The sequence below is a fragment of the Brachyhypopomus gauderio genome, chromosome 12 (assembly GCF_052324685.1).
Source record: "Brachyhypopomus gauderio isolate BG-103 chromosome 12, BGAUD_0.2, whole genome shotgun sequence".
Lineage (NCBI taxonomy): Eukaryota > Metazoa > Chordata > Actinopteri > Gymnotiformes > Hypopomidae > Brachyhypopomus > Brachyhypopomus gauderio.
In genome coordinates, this window is record NC_135222.1 from 23,218,879 (window position 1) to 23,236,548 (window position 17,670).

At 49.6% G+C, this 17,670-nt stretch overlaps 1 protein-coding gene across 5 annotated transcripts in view; it reads left to right on the forward strand.

The window, feature by feature from the left end:
• The window catches only part of herc1 (HECT and RLD domain containing E3 ubiquitin protein ligase family member 1), a 52,056-nt gene that overhangs the window by 1,519 nt on the left and 32,867 nt on the right, over positions 1 to 17,670 (forward strand). For 3 of the 5 annotated variants that reach the window (XM_077023899.1, XM_077023901.1, XM_077023902.1), the window contains exons 2-28: positions 1,772 to 2,723; positions 2,863 to 2,958; positions 3,076 to 3,270; positions 3,386 to 3,697; positions 4,565 to 4,661; positions 4,815 to 4,958; positions 5,059 to 5,331; positions 5,615 to 5,786; positions 5,914 to 6,048; positions 6,168 to 6,333; positions 6,420 to 6,545; positions 6,653 to 6,865; positions 7,819 to 7,968; positions 8,129 to 8,261; positions 8,402 to 8,593; positions 8,806 to 9,021; positions 9,308 to 9,481; positions 9,582 to 9,696; positions 10,649 to 10,769; positions 11,446 to 11,668; positions 13,303 to 13,576; positions 13,821 to 13,941; positions 14,165 to 14,216; positions 15,296 to 15,561; positions 16,395 to 16,619; positions 17,147 to 17,267; positions 17,453 to 17,670. The exon at positions 17,453 to 17,670 is cut by the window's right edge and continues 20 nt beyond it. In XM_077023899.1, the coding sequence (XP_076880014.1) occupies positions 1,803 to 2,723; positions 2,863 to 2,958; positions 3,076 to 3,270; positions 3,386 to 3,697; positions 4,565 to 4,661; positions 4,815 to 4,958; positions 5,059 to 5,331; positions 5,615 to 5,786; positions 5,914 to 6,048; positions 6,168 to 6,333; positions 6,420 to 6,545; positions 6,653 to 6,865; positions 7,819 to 7,968; positions 8,129 to 8,261; positions 8,402 to 8,593; positions 8,806 to 9,021; positions 9,308 to 9,481; positions 9,582 to 9,696; positions 10,649 to 10,769; positions 11,446 to 11,668; positions 13,303 to 13,576; positions 13,821 to 13,941; positions 14,165 to 14,216; positions 15,296 to 15,561; positions 16,395 to 16,619; positions 17,147 to 17,267; positions 17,453 to 17,670 (5,451 nt within the window). In that variant the 5' untranslated portion in view covers positions 1,772 to 1,802. Of the gene's footprint in view, positions 1 to 1,753; positions 2,724 to 2,862; positions 2,959 to 3,075; positions 3,271 to 3,385; positions 3,698 to 4,564; positions 4,662 to 4,814; positions 4,959 to 5,058; positions 5,332 to 5,614; positions 5,787 to 5,913; positions 6,049 to 6,167; positions 6,334 to 6,419; positions 6,546 to 6,652; positions 6,866 to 7,818; positions 7,969 to 8,128; positions 8,262 to 8,401; positions 8,594 to 8,805; positions 9,022 to 9,307; positions 9,482 to 9,581; positions 9,697 to 10,648; positions 10,770 to 11,445; positions 11,669 to 13,302; positions 13,577 to 13,820; positions 13,942 to 14,164; positions 14,217 to 15,295; positions 15,562 to 16,394; positions 16,620 to 17,146; positions 17,268 to 17,452 lie in introns of all 5 variants that reach the window. The other 2 variants (XM_077023903.1, XM_077023900.1) reach the window with 2 other exon arrangements.

The following is a 17,670-nucleotide window of genomic DNA, read 5'->3' on the forward strand; positions in this document are numbered from 1 at the left end:
GTGTATAGTGGCCCAGTTGTCTTGGTCTGACTGCGGTCCTCGCCCAAATGCTATATGAAGTGTAACAAAAAAATAATGTTTTATATATTGAAGTGGAATAGCATAGTAATCTTGTCCCATACATGTATAGTCTTAAAAGTACTGTAGTCTTTACTGTACAAGACATTTTTCCCACCTGAATAAAAAAAAGGTTTAATTATAGGTGGAACAGATTTTGTTCAACATAGCAATGAAAATATCCTGAAATTTTGGTTTGCTACAAGGGAGTGGCATTCATGCTAACCACTCATGGGCATGGTACAGTAGCATGTTTATTTACAGTGTATTTCCTTATCAAATGTACTACTTAAAATAGAGTAGTTCCTTCTTCAGCAGCCGGTGTGGAAATGCCATGTTGTTGAAGCAGGAGGAGGTACAAGGAGGAGGCAACATTCTGCTGTGTCAGACCATATAAAACATTTACATATGCAGGCTAATTTACTGAAGATGTTATTACTGACACTCAAAAACGAAAGTCAATCTAGTCTATACACCGATTAAGTACTCTTCTCACCATTGCCCCTGTGTTATTTCATTAAGCATAAAAATATGGGCAATATATTAAATTGTAATTGTATTGCTATATACACTGAGTGTCCAGAAGAACAAAAACCCTGTAGTGTCAGGCTAGACCACCTTTGGCCCAGAAAACAGCTGCCAAGCTACGTCATGACAACATGGTGTCTGTCTGCAGGTGAATGCGTTAGTGGACCAAGTGTATGCCAGCTGAAAGCCCCTGAAACTGCTGAAACCACCCCTGACCCCTGACCTGCCAGCAGGGTTGAAGTTAAGCATGATGGGCCCAGTGTCCCATGCCTTTTGCACCACAGTCTGAGTCTGCTGTTTTCAGGGTGCACAGGGACAGAGGATTCCTGACTCTATACAGCCTTTTCCTAGTGTTATAACCTACCACAGACACCTTTAGCCATTTATTGATTTCTTGGTTGAAGCCACCCAGTGTATCCTACAAGCATATACCAAAGACCTGCACTACACACACTACACCTGCACTACACACACTACACCTGCTCTACACACACACTACACACTACAGCGGCTCCACTGAGCTCCTCTGCGTTCCTCATTCACTCGGCACGTTTGAGAATGCTACCTTAGAAAAGCTTAGCTTTACACTCTCATTATATGCATTCAGTAATGCCTTTTCATGGTTTGTTAGTTCACGTTTTAAAGCAGATATTGTTGATCTGTGTAAGTGTAGAAGGGAAGTGAAGCTGGTTTTGCGTGCAGCTGTTTATTCAGCACTCAGAGGGATGGTTCCCTATTTCTGCAAAGTCAAGCCGGTATTATAAAGTTCTGACCGTGATATGGAATAGTTAGCTGTGAGCTGCACTTGATAAAATCACTTTTATAAATGGTGTTTGCTACTTTTTGGTGGTCAAATGTCGTGTTGCTCCTTTAAAGACTGGTATGGTTAAACACTGGTGTCTTAAAAACTGACCTCGACATGGACCAGGCACACCTGCGTTTGCCACCAGCTGTTTTAATTAGTCTTCTATTTGCTGTGAAATACTACAGACTAAAACTCATTTGAGCAATTTTGTTATCTTAGGAAGATTTATATCCCCAGTGAGGAGCTTGCTATTGCTGGACTAGTGACCTCAAACACAGCACAGGAATAATGAGAAATGATCATTAAACCCTTGTTTAAGGCTCGATGGTTGATTATGGCAGGGGTGTGTTTCTAATGAAGCAGACGCTTGGTTTCCACCAGGTCCGGGCGTGAGTGTCTGAGAGGAGCAGGCATGGCTACAATGATCCCACCCGTCAAGATGAAGTGGCTTGAGCATCTAAACAGCTCCTGGATCTCTGAGGACAGCGAGTCCATCTCCACCCGCGAGGGCGTGGCACTGTTGTACTCCAAGCTCCTGGCCAACAAGGAGGTGCTTCTGCTCCCTCAGCAGATCCTGTGCCTGAAGGGTCCACAACTTCCAGACTTTGAGCGGGAATGTCTGTCCAGCGACGAGCAGGAGCACTACCTGGACGCGCTGTTGGCCAGCCAGCTGGCCCTGGCCAAGACGGTGTGCTCGGACTCTCCCTTCGCCTCCGCCCTGCGCAAGCGCCTCCTGGTCCTGCAGCGAATCTTCTACGCACTTTCCGCCAAGTACCACGACAAGGGCAAGGTGAAGCAGCAGCAGCACGCCCCCGAGAGCTCGCCGGGCGCCTCCGAGCTGCAGGCGGTGAGCGAGCGTCCGCGCTCCAGCACTGACGCGCTCATCGAGATGGGCGTGCGGACGGGCCTGAGCCTCCTCTTCGCCCTGCTGCGACAGAGCTGGACGCTCTCGCCCGCCTCTCCCGGCCTCAACCTCTGCAACGACGTCATCACCACCGCCATCGAGGTGGTGGGTTCCCTGCCCCCGCTGTCGCTGGCCAATGAGAGCAAGATCCCACCCATGGGCCTGGACTGCCTGGCCCAGGTCACCGCCTTCCTGAAGGGCGTGAGCATGCGGCACTCGGGGGCCGACGTGGTGGGCCGCAGGCTGGCGTGCGAGCTGCTGCTGGGCCTGGCCGCTCAGAGGGGCTCCCTGCGCTACCTGCTGGAGTGGGTAGAGATGGCGCTGGCCGCCTCCACGGGGGTCACCGGCCCGGAGCCCAGTCACAGTCAGGAGGGGCTGATGGGATACGACTTCTTTATGAGCATTCTCATGCAGATGAGGCGATCGCTGGTATGTATGAGCTGGGGATGGTTTACGCTGGATATGGTTTATGCTGGATATGGTTTATGCTGGATATGGTTTATGCTGGATATGGTTTATGCTGGATATGGTTTATACTGGTTATGGTTTATACCGGGCTGTGTTACAGGGTTCGTCTGCGGACCGCAGCCAGTGGAAGGAGCCGGTGCGAACGGCGGACGGTCTGTGCTCCCTGTATGAAGCAGCGCTCTGCCTGTTTGAGGAGGTGCGGCTGAATCGCGTTTTAGACACAGCTAGGAGCCGAGGCTTCGAAACACACCGACGGTAATGACGTGAATGTTGTCTCCTGGTGTGTGGTGCCCTGTGGTGGGTGGGGGGGCAGGTCTGTCGCATGGCGTCGGACTACTCCAGGACCTGCGCCAGCCCGGACAGCATCCAGGCCGGGGAGGCGGCCATGGTGTCGGAGACGTGTGAGGTGTACGTGTGGGGCAGCAACAGCAGCCACCAGCTGGTGGAGGGAACACAGGAGAAGATCCTCCAGCCCAAACTGGCACCCAGCTTCAGCGACGCACAAACGGTGAGGAACCCCCACACACACACACACACACACACACACACACACCGCATGCGTCGGTTTCTCGTTTAGCTCGAGCAAGTTGTGATGTTTTGTGCCGTGTTGGTTGTGATCTCAGATCGAGGCGGGCCAGTACTGTACGTTCGTCATCTCCTCCGACGGCTCGGTCCGGGCGTGTGGGAAGGGGAGCTACGGCCGCCTCGGCCTGGGTGACTCCAACAACCAGTCCACCCTGAAGAAGCTGACCTTTGAACCCCACCGTGCCATTAAGAAGGTTTCGTCGTCCAAGGGCTCGGACGGCCACACCCTGGCATTCACCAACGAAGGGGAGGTGTTCAGCTGGGGAGACGGAGACTACGGCAAGCTCGGTCATGGCAACAGCTCCACGCAGAAATACCCCAAACTCATCCAGGGCCCCCTACAGGGAAAGGTAAACCGTAAACACATGGTATATAATACAATGACATACTGCCAAACTAGTGATAAATACACACCGTGTATTCATTTGAAAATCCTGCATCCCATTTGACTAAAGACGGTTCTCTTAAGGATGTGATATCGGTTGTGTGTGATCAGTGTGAATATACTGCCAGTGTCCTCTGCGATGGTCCGGTGGAGGTCCAGTTCTGGTGCCTGCATGTTCAGGCTTTTGAGTGTATTGAGGATGATGATGATGTCTCACACCATCTGCCCCACCGGAGAAGCTGCAGCTTTGCTTTTCTATGCGAATAAGTCAAATGCTCTTCCCAGTGTGAGGGAGACGGACCTCTGTGGTACGGACCTTTTAAAATAATAATGATTCTATTGAGTGCAGCAGGGCAAGCCAGTTACTTCTTGACTGCGTACTGTAATTTATTACAGCATGATCAGCTTTATTTCACAGTTAGAACCCGTTTGGGGCAGAGGGATCGTAGCCTTTTTATAGGTAGTGTCCTCCATTATCAGAGGAGGAATCACTCGGCACACGAGTCTTGGCCAGCTGTCTCTGTTGCATTATTAGAGGGGCAAGAGAAGGTCTAGGGCAGGATTTCCTAACCGCTTGTAGGCTGATGTTCACTCCTCAGAAGAGTGTCACTCCTGGAGTCACTCCCGTCATGAATAAATGATGCAGTGACACAGCTGCTCACGGAGCTGGTGAACAGCCTTTGGTTGATGTTAAAGGTAGAACGTGTGAACAGGCCGTGGTCTCTCCACACACCCACCCAGCGAAAACGCTGCTTCTCACCTGGACTACACACCCCAGTTGCTTTGAGCTGTGTTCGTGTGTGTGTGTGTGTGTGTGTGTGTTTCTGTGCAGGTGGTGGTGTGTGTGTCAGCTGGCTACCGTCACAGCGCAGCCGTTAATGAGGATGGGGAGTTGTACACGTGGGGGGAGGGAGATTTTGGAAGACTTGGTATGTTTCCAGCTTTTTATGGAGACAGTATTCCATAAGTTATTTACTTTTGTATTTTTCCAAGCATTATGTTTATCATGACACATTCTTGACTGGCAGTGTTTTTGTGTGTGTGTGTGTGTGTGTGTGTGTGTGTGTGATGCTTGTGCACAGGCCATGGGGACAGTAACAGCAGAAACATCCCCACCCTGGTGAAGGACATCAGTAATGTGGGCGAGGTGTCCTGTGGCAGCTCCCACACCATCGCACTGTCGAAGGACGGACGGACGGTCTGGTCCTTTGGAGGAGGAGACAATGGTGAGATTTCGTGCCAGTGACCCCATGTGTGGGAGTGCAGGGTGTGGACACTGTCTCGCCATGCTGCTATCACCGTTGTGACTAGTGTCTGGTTTTCCAGGTAAGCTCGGTCATGGGGACACTAATCGTGTGTACAAGCCCAAAGTGCTGGAGGCCCTGCAGGGTATGTTCATCCGGAAGGTATGCGCGGGCAGCCAGTCGTCGCTGGCGCTCACCTCCACGGGCCAGGTGTACGCCTGGGGCTGCGGGGCGTGTCTGGGCTGCGGCTCGGCCGAAGCCACCGCGCTGAGACCCCGGCTGATCGAGGAGTTGGCCACCACACGCATCGTGGACATCTCTATAGGAGACAGCCACTGCCTGGCTCTGTCACATGGTAAAGTACACACCCAGACAGCTCTCACAGAGAGGGCATGTGGGGGGGGGGGTGTAGAATGGGGAGGGTGGACTAAGCATGACAGCAGCTGACATTCTCCGTTTAACAGGTTATAGATATTACATGAAGTACATGAAGCAAATATCAGTTCTGAAAGGGCTCACAATATTGTTGTTGTCTTTTTTTAATCCAGTATTTGGTTCGTAAACTTCAGGTTTAACTCTGATCTGTTTTGGTGAATGAAACTGAAAAGTTTGTATTTTTTGATTTGTGCATTTTTCAGACAATGAAGTTTATGCGTGGGGTAATAACTCCATGGGCCAGTGTGGTCAAGGCAACTCCACGGGTCCCATTACCAAACCTAAGAAGGTGATTGGCTTAGATGGAGTTGCCATTCAACAGATTTCTGCAGGCACCTCCCACAGCCTGGCCTGGACCGCCCTCCCTAGAGACAGGTTGGCAACACACCCTGCACTACTGATGATCTACTGAATAATTGACACATCGAGGCTACATGGGTATTAACCCTACTGTGTGTGTGTGTGTGTGTGTGTGTGTGTGTGTGTGTGTGTGTGTGTGCAGGCAGGTGGTGGCGTGGCACAGGCCGTACTGTGTGGATCTAGAGGAGAGCACGTTTTCCCACCTACGCTGTTTCCTGGAGCGCTACTGCGACGGCATCAACAGTGACGAACCTCCACTACCCTTCCCCTCTTCCAAGTACATCACAGCAGTACCTCACACACCCACCCCTCTGTGGCCACACCCACCCCTCTGTGGCCACACCCACCCCTCTGTCTGTACTTATGTGGTCTGGGGTGTGCTATTTGTTGTCACAGAGAGCATCATAACTTCCTGAAGCTGTGCCTGAGGCTGCTGTCCAATCATCTTGCTTTGGCACTGGCGGGAGGCGTGGCCACCAGTATCCTAGGGCGACAGGCTAGACCCCTCCGCAACTTGCTGTTTAGGCTGATGGACGCTTCGGTGCCTGATGAAATTCAGGAGGTGTGTGTCTGCATTTTAGTTATTGTCCTTGTTGCAGTTATTGTGTTTGCTGTGGTGAGTGTTTAATTCTGCACTGTGTTTTGAAGGCAGTCATCGAGACTCTGTCAGTGGGAGCCACGATGCTGTTGCCTCCTCTGAGGGAGAGGATGGAGCTCTTACACTCGCTGTTGCCGCAAGGGCCCGACCGCTGGGAGAGCCTGTCCAAGGGCCAGGTGTGTGTGTGTGTGTGTGTGTGTGTGTGTGTGTGTGAGAGAGAGAGAGAGCTCTGAGCCTCTCTGTGTGTCACGATCCTGCTAACCTGTGTTTGTGTGTCTGTCAGAGGATGCAACTGGACATCATTTTAACCAGCCTCCAAGATCACACACATGTTGCGTCTCTGCTGGGATATAGTTCCCCTGCCGATGCCTCTGAGCCCCTGTCCCTGCCCTCAGACTCTACTCACAGTCCTGGGACACATGCCCACACACACCCTGACACACATCTTGCAGAGGTCCTCATGAAGACTCTCCTCAGGAACCTCGGCTTCTACACGGTTAGTATGCAGTACAGCTAGGGCTGCTAATATGATCACTTGAGAAACCTTGAGAGCACTTGAGAATAGGGCTGCCACAAATGATTATTTTTATTATCGCCTAATCACCGATTAATTTTTATGATTAGTCGACTAATCGGATCCTATGGTAATTGAATATAAAACATACAGCTTATCGCACTAGAATGCAGCTGCTATTATATAACAATCATTAGATTTCAGCTATATGCTAACTAAAAATAATTTATATCATAGTTCATTAAACCTGATGAAATATGCAGCTTGTTGCAACAAACAATGATTAAAATAAGGATAAGGCACTGGCTTAAACACAAAAATAAATACATTAATAAAGTAATTATTTTTTTAGGTTTTTCTTTCATTTGTCTCTGGCATCAAACTTAGCTACATTTAAATCAAATTAGGTAGGTACCTGAAACTAAGGAATTATTCACAAAAATAAAATTTTGGTCTCACTGACGTTACAGAAAACACATGAATGCATGCTAAGGCTAATGAAACAAATCGCCATAACTAATGTTAACTTTTACAGCTATCACGATGAGTAAGTACTAAGTTAGCGCTCTGTTTACGCTCATTTTAGCAGCGAACTAAAATTGTGACATTGTCACAATCAGTCACAATTTTGATGTACGAGCACTTTTCAGGAGCTCGTACATCATGGTTGTGCTGCCGTGGAAGGCAATGAAGCATTGACCATTAAATTAGTCATCGACTATTTTAATAGTCGACATAATCGTGACTAGTCGAGTAATTGTGGCAGTCCAACTTGAGAACATAAGAAAATGCTTTAGTTCATTCTGATTACGCGTTGTGTGTGTGTGTGTGTGTGTGTGTGTGTGTGTGTGTGTGTGTGTGTGTGTGTGTGTGTGTGTGTGTGTGTGTGTGTGTGTGTGTGTGTGTGTGTGTGTGTGTGTGTGTGTGTGTAACAGGACCAGGCTTTTGGAGAGTTGGAGAAGAACAGTGACAAGCAGGTTCACACGTCTGCGTCTGGCAGCAGTCAGCCGGCTCACCTGCACCAGCTGCTCTGCTCACTACACAAGCAGCTGCTGGCCTACTGCCACATTAACTCTGTTACCGAGGTAACTGTACACACCTGCCCACACACCTGGCCACACCTGCCCTCACACCTTTCTGTTGAAGACGAGAGTGTTCGTAGACGCTTGGACCTTAAAAGAATGCTGTGTTGCATGGGGATGTGTATACCATGTGTGTGTGTGTGTCTCTCTCTCTCTCTCTCAGGGCTCCAGTAGTGTGTCTCTCCTCCACAAGCACCTGCAGCTGTTGCTGCCTCATGCCACAGACATCTTCACCCGCTCAGCCCTGCTCCTCAGAGAGAGTTCTGGAAATGGCACCGTGCGTGACAAACTACGAGGTACACACACACGCTCACACACACATGTACATACACACATGTGCACACACACACGTACATACACACATGTATACACACATGCACTCACGATGGTACTTGGCAGTGGACAGATGTGTTGGTTTGCGTGTGTGTGTGTGTAGATGTGATCTACGTGTCGGCTGCAGGCAGCATGCTCGGTCAGATCATCACGTCCCTGCTGCTGCTGCCCGTGTGGGTGGACCAGCCTCTGCTCTGCTTCCTGCTGGACATGCTGCCTCCTCTGGACCGTCTGAACCGGCTGCTCCCCGCCGCCGGGCCCCTGGAGGACCAGGAGCTGCAGTGGCCCCTGCACGGTCAGCTGGGCCTCCCCGTCTGTCTCCCCGCAGCTCACAGCACATGGGCACTCCTGCCACCTTCTAATGGCTGCTGTGGTCTTTACTGTTCACTCGTAATGGATATTAGATGTGAGGTGTGGTCAATGTGGTGTGTGTGTGTGTGTGTGTGTGTGTGTGTGTGTGTGTGTGTGTGTGTGTGTGTGTGTGTGTGTGTGTGGATACCGCTGCAGGGACTCAGGAGATAGCGGAGCCCGCATGTGTGTCTGGTCCAGCACACAGCTGGGTGTGGCTGGTGGATCTGGAGCGCACGGTGGCACTGCTGATTGGCCGTTGCCTGGGCGGCATGCTCAAGGGCTCCGCCCCCTCACTGGAGGAGCAACACACAGCATACTGGCTCAAAACCCCCCTGTTCAGCAACGGCCTAGAGACAGACATACCACAGCTAGGTACACACACACACGCGCGCGCCTTCTAAAAAAACAAACAAAACAAACGTTTTTAGATATTTTAGAATTAGATATTCCACAGCTAAGTGCACACACACACACACACACACACACACACACACACACAGGCATATACACACATGTACACCATTACAAATACATGAACATGTGGGACACAACTGCCTTTTTACACTGATAATGTTTTAATGTTACTACGCAGTGTGTGTGTGTGTGTGAATTGGATGTGGGCCACACACACGTGTTTGTTTACACATGCGTGTTCCAGACGCCCGTGTCGGCGCTCTGCTGGAGGTGGCTCTGTGCGGGAGTGAGGAGCAGAAGCCCTTCGACTGTGTGCTGCGTGCTGAGACGAGTGTCCTCGTGGATCTGTCCCTCGGGTCCACCAAGGAGCCCACTCACAGTCTGTGGACCAACATGCAGGATTATGCTCTCAGCAAGGGTAACACACACGCGTACACACACATTCTTATAGCTATTCTTATAACGTTCTTATAAAAGCAGTTCTGTGGCTTGTACTGAAGTAATGGCGTGTGTTGCAGACTGGGAGAGTGTGTCTCTGGGTAACGAGGCTCTGCTGGACACAGTATCACGCTTTGCCCTAGCGGTGCTGCTAAAACACACAGGCCTGCTTAGCCAGGCATGTGGAGAGGGCAGGTAACACCCACACACACACACACACACACCATCCACTCTCACACTAATTCACGACACACACCCCATCCACTCTTCCAACTGTGTTTAAGATTTTTTTATCATCAGTGACAATAGAGTTCTTCATATTGAACCTGTGGCCTATTTTGATTCTAACCATAAAATGTGAAAAATGTTTCAACTCTGATAAACTGACTCTGCGTCAGTTTAACACAAATGTGTAATTTAAGAGAATTTACATACCATGCGTAAAGCCACAGAACCAGCGCCATATTCTTGGACTGGATCTTCATGCGTGTCCACGTTCTTCACACATTGTGTTATCACATGCGTTAATGATAGCAAAGGAAGACCTGAAGGTCCAGAAAGATGAGCTTCATGACACACGGGGAGAAAAAGGCCTGACCCGACACCCGGGGAAGAGCCCGGTTCATGCTGTGTTTTGAAACCCTTTAAATAAACGCAGACCGTCTGGGGTACTGTTGCTGCTACAACTCAACACTCATGGGTTAGGGGTCAGAGGCGTTTACTAGATTAGAGCCGTTACCAAAGGAGAAAGACCTCCTTGTGCTCCTTGTTATGTAATCCACACCAATAATCAAATGGCTTCCTGTTACCCATAACTGTAACAATACTTTCAGTAATAGTCTGATTGTATGAATTTGCCATTACATAACGCATTCCAATACTACTCAACTCTTCCCCAAGAACATGCAGAACGGTCACTGCGCACACACACACACACACACACATACACACACACACACCCTCCCGTCATAAGCAGGTCATTGTACATCTAGAGTAATATATTATTGTACATATAGAATAATGTATTTCTTACAGTGTGACCCAACCCTGAATGCTGTGTAGGATGTTACTCTAAAGTGTAGCCATCACTGCGTACAGGAGGGATGTTGAGTTAACCCTTTCCTGCTCCCTGTGCTGTGGCCTGCAGGTATCAGCCCTGTAAGCTGTTGGCAGAGGTCTACCGTAGTGTCTACAAGGTGCGAAATCGCTTGCTGGCCTGCAGGAACATGGACCTTATTCAGACACGCTCATCTTCCAGAGAGCGCAGGGTATACCATTTATACACACACACGTGCATTTCAAACAGTAGCGAATCATGACCATTAAACTTGGGCCCATTAAATTAGCTTTAGAAACGCAATAAACAATAACATCTGAACTAGATAACTTCTTAAGCAAAATAAGGTTCACAGCTCAGTGTTCCTCGGGAGCGGAATATGTAAACAACGCTCACGAGGGCATCAAAGGACTGAATCGAAACTAGCTAGCGGTGGTACGCTAACGACAGCTAGCGTCGCAACAGCGGGCGGAAATTATCATACAGTTAAGCCCGCCCACTAAGAGGGAAGATATGATTGGTCAATTTTGCTGTCATTTGAAACTGGTATTTTGCTGAATTATAACTGCCAGGCCCTCTGTAAACGAACAGCGGGCATCATAGTCCTGATAGGGGGAGACACAGGCTCACAGGCTTCCACTTAACCCCTCACCTTCCAACACAGATTGAATAGACACGGGTGAATAATTAATTTTCTTATAAATTAAGACAGTCGATTGTCAAACTGGAAGTAGATGAAATAAAATTGGATAAATTATATATATTTATGTTTTAAGAATATTTTTAGGCCCTCTGAGAGGGCGTAGAGGGCCCTGACGGTTCCCCACTGATTTCAGAAACCTCCATACACAACTGTCCAACGTTGGGGGGGTGTGTACGTTCTGTAGATCTCTGATAACATGGAGCCGGTGGAGTTGGACCCACAGGAGCACTCGTTCACCCGCACCATCGATGAGGAGGCGGAGCTAGAGGAGCGAGCCGAGCGTGAGCGTGAGCGCGAGGACGGACACGAGGACGAGGACAGACAGCGCGAGGACAGACAGCGCGAGGACAGACAGCACGAGGAGAGGGAACACGAGGAGAGGGAACACGAGGTCATGACAGCAGGAAGTGAGGACGCGCACACACTATACATGTACAAACACACACAAACACGTTATGAACATGTACACATGCACATTATACATTCATATACCAGAGATGGGCACTCGAGTGTCTTAAGTGTAGGCACTTAAGTCGCCTACAAAAATACTTGACTCTCAGACTCTCGACTCAGGCTGTCTAACCCTGTCTAACCCTAAGGCTGTCTAACCCTAACCCCGTCTATCCTTGTCTAACCCTAACCCAGTCTAACCCAACCCCGTCTAACCTGACCAAACAGCTGCCAAACAATCTTGCCCACTTGTGACTCACTTCGCTGTCATGTCAATGAAAAATACAGAAATGCCTCACAACAGTAGGAATATACAGATCCATAAATATTCCAGATCTATATATTGAAGTTCATGACTTTGGTGTCGATATAGATACAAAAATGTTATTGGTTTCAAGGGGGGAAAAGTGTGTGTGTGAAGACTAAAGTAACACACACATTCACTCGCACTCTACAGGAGCATGTGGCTATGCTGTATTAGCTGGATCTTTAGTTGTATGACTCGGCAGCATTTCATAAAATGCTTTGCACGTGCGTGCGCGCGCGCGCACACACACACACACACACACACACACACACACACACACTGCCCCAGGTACAGTCATTTCCCCCAGATCTTCCGATGCTCATGTTACGTTCACAAGCACAACTCTCCTAGTGTCTCCAGTGGCAGTAGGGTGGTGGTCCTGACTCTCGTAGTGTCCCGACAGTGGCAGTAGGTTGGTGGTCCTGACAGTGGCAGTAGGGTGGTGGTCCTGACTCGTAGTGTCCCGACAGTGGCAGTAGGGTGGTGGTCCTGACTCTCCTAGTGTCCCGACAGTGGCAGTAGGGTGGTGGTCCTGACTCTCCTAGTGTCCCGACAGTGGCAGTAGGGTGGTGGTCCTGACTCTCCTAGTGTCCTGACAGTGGCAGTAGGGTGGTGGTCCTGAGACTCCTAGTGTCCCGACAGTGGCAGTAGGGTGGTGGTCCTGACTCTCCTAGTGTCCCGACAGTGGCAGTAGGGTGGTGGTCCTGACTCTCGTAGTGTCCCGACTCCCGACAGTGGCAGTAGGTTGGTGGTCCTGACAGTGGCAGTAGGTTGGTGGTCCTGACAGTGGCAGTAGGGTGGTGGTCCTGACTCTCGTAGTGTCCCGACAGTGGCAGTAGGGTGGTGGTCCTGACTCTCGTAGTGTCCCGACAGTGGCAGTAGGGTGGTGGTCCTGACTCTCGTAGTGTCCCGACAGTGGCAGTAGGGTGGTGGTCCTGACTCTCGTAGTGTCCCGACAGTGGCAGTAGGGTGGTGGTCCTGACTCTCGTAGTGTCCCGACAGTGGCAGTAGGGTGGTGGTCCTGACTCTCCTAGTGTCCTGACAGTGGCAGTAGGTTGGTGGTCCTGACAGTGGCAGTAGGTTGGTGGTCCTGACAGTGGCAGTAGGGTGGTGGTCCTGACTCTCCTAGTGTCCTGACAGTGGCAGTAGGGTGGTGGTCCTGACAGTGACAGTAGGGTAGTGGTCCTGAGTGGGTTAGACCAGCTTCATCACAGCACAGCGAGGCATACGCAGCCGTGCTGTTGTAACCCTGCTGCTCTCTGTGCTGTGTCCCGGCGGGCGCAGAAATCTTTCAATGTTTCCTCTCAGCGCGGGAGGTGGTGCGTGGCCGAGAGCGCGACCGGCCCGGAAGTACCAGCATCCAGGAGGAGCCCGTTCAGCCGGGTCAGGACCGCATCGCCCAGCACGACGGCCTGGACCTGTACACCACAGCCTGCAACAGCACCATCCACCGCTGTGCCTTGCTCCTGCTGGCTGTTAGCCCGCCACTCACGCCGCAGACCAATCAGCAGCCTCCCTCAGCCAGTGCCACGCAGGAGGGAGGCGGGTTTATGACGAGGTGAGTGCCCCTGGCTCGGATGGGTCACATTTGTTGCCACAAATTTTGTGGACTAATGTAAATCTTATTTGGAAATTGAAGTGTTTCTTTAGAAACTATTTAATGGTGTTGGATATTTTTCATTATCATAAAGCATTCAGCGATCGGACAGATTAATACATGTTTGGGTCAGAATTGAATACCTTTTTAAGTAATAAAGTATTATGACCTTGTTAATGGTGCATGTGTGCACTCCTGTCTATAGGAGTGAGAGTTTGTCAGCTGAGAGTCGTTCCATCCAGAACAGTCCGAGTTACAGACTCACTAAATCACGCAGTGAGTCTGACTTGTCACAACCAGAGTCTGATGAGGAGGGATATTCGTTGGTAAGGACTGGCCCCCTCCACACGAGCACACACACACACACACACACACACACACACACACACACACACACACACACACACACACAGCACAAATATGTATGTACAGACACACATGCACACACCACACACACGTGCATGTACATACACATACATGCTGCCTGTACTTATTCTGTGATAAAGCTGTGCATGTTTGTGTGAGCAAGGCTTGTGTAACTTGTTTCAGAGTGGCAGGAGAAATGTTGACCTGGATTTGACGTTCACCCCTAAAAGGAGAGGTTGGTGCTCTTCCCTTTTATGATCACACAGCTGATTCTTGAGTTCAGTAGTACTGAGCTTTGGGCTTTTCTTCTGAAGGAACTCGTTACAGGTTTCTCCATTGTTACAGTTCAGGAACAAGGAAGGAGCCAGAAACAAGTGCTTGTTCCTGAACTGCTACCTTCCTTCCCTGTTCTCAGTCTGCAGCATTTTCCTCTGAAGCACCTGTGTCAGCTTACACAGACTTTAATGTTAGTGCATTAACCTGATGGGTTAGCATAGAGGAAACACTGAACATTTAACCTGATGGGTTAGCATAGAGGAAACACTGAACATTTAACCTGATAGGTTAGCATAGAGGAAACACTGAACATTTAACCTGATGGGTTAGCATAGAGGAAACACTGAACATTTAACCTGATGGGTTAGCATAGAGGGAACACTGAACATTTAACCTGATGTGTTAGCATAGAGGAAACACTGAACATTTAACCTGATGGGTTAGCATAAAGGAAACACTGAACATTTAACCTGATGGGTTAGCATAAAGGAAACACTGAACATTTAACCTGATGGGTTAGCATGGAGGAAACACTGAACATTTAACCTGATGTGTTAGCATAGAGGAAACACTGAACATTTAACCTGATGTGTTAGCATAGAGGAAACACTGAACATTTAACCTGATGGGTTAGCATAAAGGAAACACTGAACATTTAACCTGATGGGTTAGCATAAAGGAAACACTGAACATTTAACCTGATGGGTTAGCATGGAGGAAACACTGAACATTTAACCTGATGTGTTAGCATAGAGGAAACACTGAACATTTAACCTGATGTGTTAGCATAAAGGAAACACTGAACATTTAACCTGATGGGTTAGCATAAAGGAAACACTGAATATTGCCCTCATCCTTCCAGAGCTGCATTCTCTCCACTTAACAGTGTATTCCTCATAATTGCTGCTTTACTGCCAGCTGATCTGGTTTTGCTGGTGTTGGCTCTATAACCTTCTTCTGTTTACCCTGTTCCCCCGTTCTTCTGTTTACCCTGGTTTGTTTACTCTTGATGTTTCTGCCTCCATTTGTCTCTTGCAGGTCTCCTCCATGAACCTCCGGAGTCGTGGTCTGACTGGTCTGGGGTTCCCTGGGGCCACGAGCGCCTCTATAGCTCCCCTCCGTCCTACGAGGACTCGGACCTGGATCTGAGCCACACGCTGCGGGTCCACACCCTCATCCACAACATCGTGGCCTTCATCAGCGGAGACGTGGCCAGCGCACCCTTCAAGGACCCAGAGGAGAACATGTCCACCAGCCCCCAGGCCATCACCGTGGCAATGGAGCAGCAGCAGAGCCGAGCGGAGGTGAGTCTCCTGGACTCCCACAGGGGAGGAGCTTCACGCTCCTGGACTCCCACAGGGGAGGAGCTTCGCTCCTGGACTCCCACAGGGGAGGACCTTCGCTAACTAACCTAATTATGTTCATGTCGTGCTGCAGAATTCACTTAACGTTAGCTGGCAATAAAGGCGACGTGCTGACTAATCATGTGCCAATTTTTATAGTGTAGTCTTTTTATAGGGTAAGGGCATTTACTGAGGGTAAACGCAGGGCAGTAGGCTCACCCTTAGAATCAGACGGACGGATTTTACGTCCAAAATACACCTCGTTTTCTCAGCTAAATTAAGGCGAATTTGTACTTCTGTGTCAAACCTACGACGTAGCGGGACATAGGTTATCTGTTTTTTGTGTATGAAGTGTTAACGCCAGTTTTTTAAGTACATACAGAACACTTGTATTTGTGATCTTTGACATCTTTGATTTGTAAGTGATATATAAAAACAATTGATAATCAAACTTTGATGGCTTTCTTTAATTAATTCAAACCACAATACTTGTACTTTTTACTTTCAGTACTTGAGACTAAACTACTTGCAATACTTAAGCACAAAAAATGCTGAATACTTCTGTACTTCTACTTAAGTAAAGTTTTTAAAGAACACTTCAACTTCTACTCAAGTCAATGTTTTGATAGAGTACTTGTACTTTTACTCAAGTATGGGTCTCGAATACTTTATACAACACTGGCGCTCCTGGACTCCCACAGGGGAGGACCTTCACGCTCCTGGACTCCCACAGGGGAGGACCATCTCATTCCAGCATCTCATTCAATTGTGTCCATGTGTTCTCATGTGTTTAGCTGCGGTTGGAGGCCCTTCATCAGATTGTGGTGTTGATCTCTGGGATGGAGGAGAAAAGCAGCCAGGCTGGACCAGGGGGCGTGTCTGGGCGCACTGTCCCCGCCTTCCACTCCGCCTCTTTGCTGACGTCAGTCAGACTGCAGTTTCTCGCCGGGTGTTTTGGCCTGGGGGCCGTTGGCAATGGTGGGCTTAAAGGAGAGAGTGTACAACTGCATCACTACCAGGTAATCTTCATCTTCCTCCTCCTCATCACCACATTCAAAATCATCATCTACATGACCAGTAGTTATTACCAAGAGTGTAGAAACTCTTGAGTGCAGTAGTTTGTAGCCAAGTGCTGAGTTCATGTGGACCCTGACCCACACCCTGACCGTGACCCTGACCCACACCCTGACCCACACCCTGACCCACACCCTGACCCTGACCCACACCCTGACCGTGACCCACACCCTGACCGTGACCCACACCCTGACTGTGACCCACACCCTGACTGTGACCCACACCCTGACTGTGACCCACACCCTGACCGTGACCCACACCCTGACCGTGACCCTGACCCTGACCCACACCCTGACCCTGACCCACACCCTGACCGTGACCGTGACCCACACCCTGAGCCTGATCCACACCCTGACCCACACCCTGACCGTGACCCACACCCTGACCCTGATCCACACCCTGACCGTGACCCACACCCTGACCCTGATCCACACCCTGACCCACACCCTGACCGTGACCCTCTGCTTTGCAGGATGGTGTTCGAGCTGCGAAAAAGAGTTTACAAATGGACATTCAGACTGCTGTGCACAAAATCTACCAGCAGCTGTCAGTCACACTGGAAAGAGCCCTGCAAGCCAACAAGCACCATATAGGTAATATCTAAACACACATACGCACACACACATGGTTAATTATTCCTAATGAAGGAATTAACTCATTATTAATAAATATTCCAAATTATTCTTTCTGTAAGTCAATTTGTGCGAGTATTTTGTGCATATGTGTGTGTGTGTGTGTGTGTGTGTGTGTGTGTGTGTGTGTGTGTGTGTGTACACAGAGGCCCAGCAGAGGCTGCTGCTAGTGACGGTCTTTGCCCTGAGTGTGCGCTATCAGCCGGCGGACGTCTCCCTGGCCGTGTCCAGTGGTCTGCTGGACGTGCTGTCCCAGCTGTGTGGCAGGGAGACGCTGGTAGGACAGACCCTGCAGCTGCTGCACAAACCAGCCAGCTCCCAGCTCAGCACGGCGCTCAAGGTGGCCAGCACCAGACTGCTACAG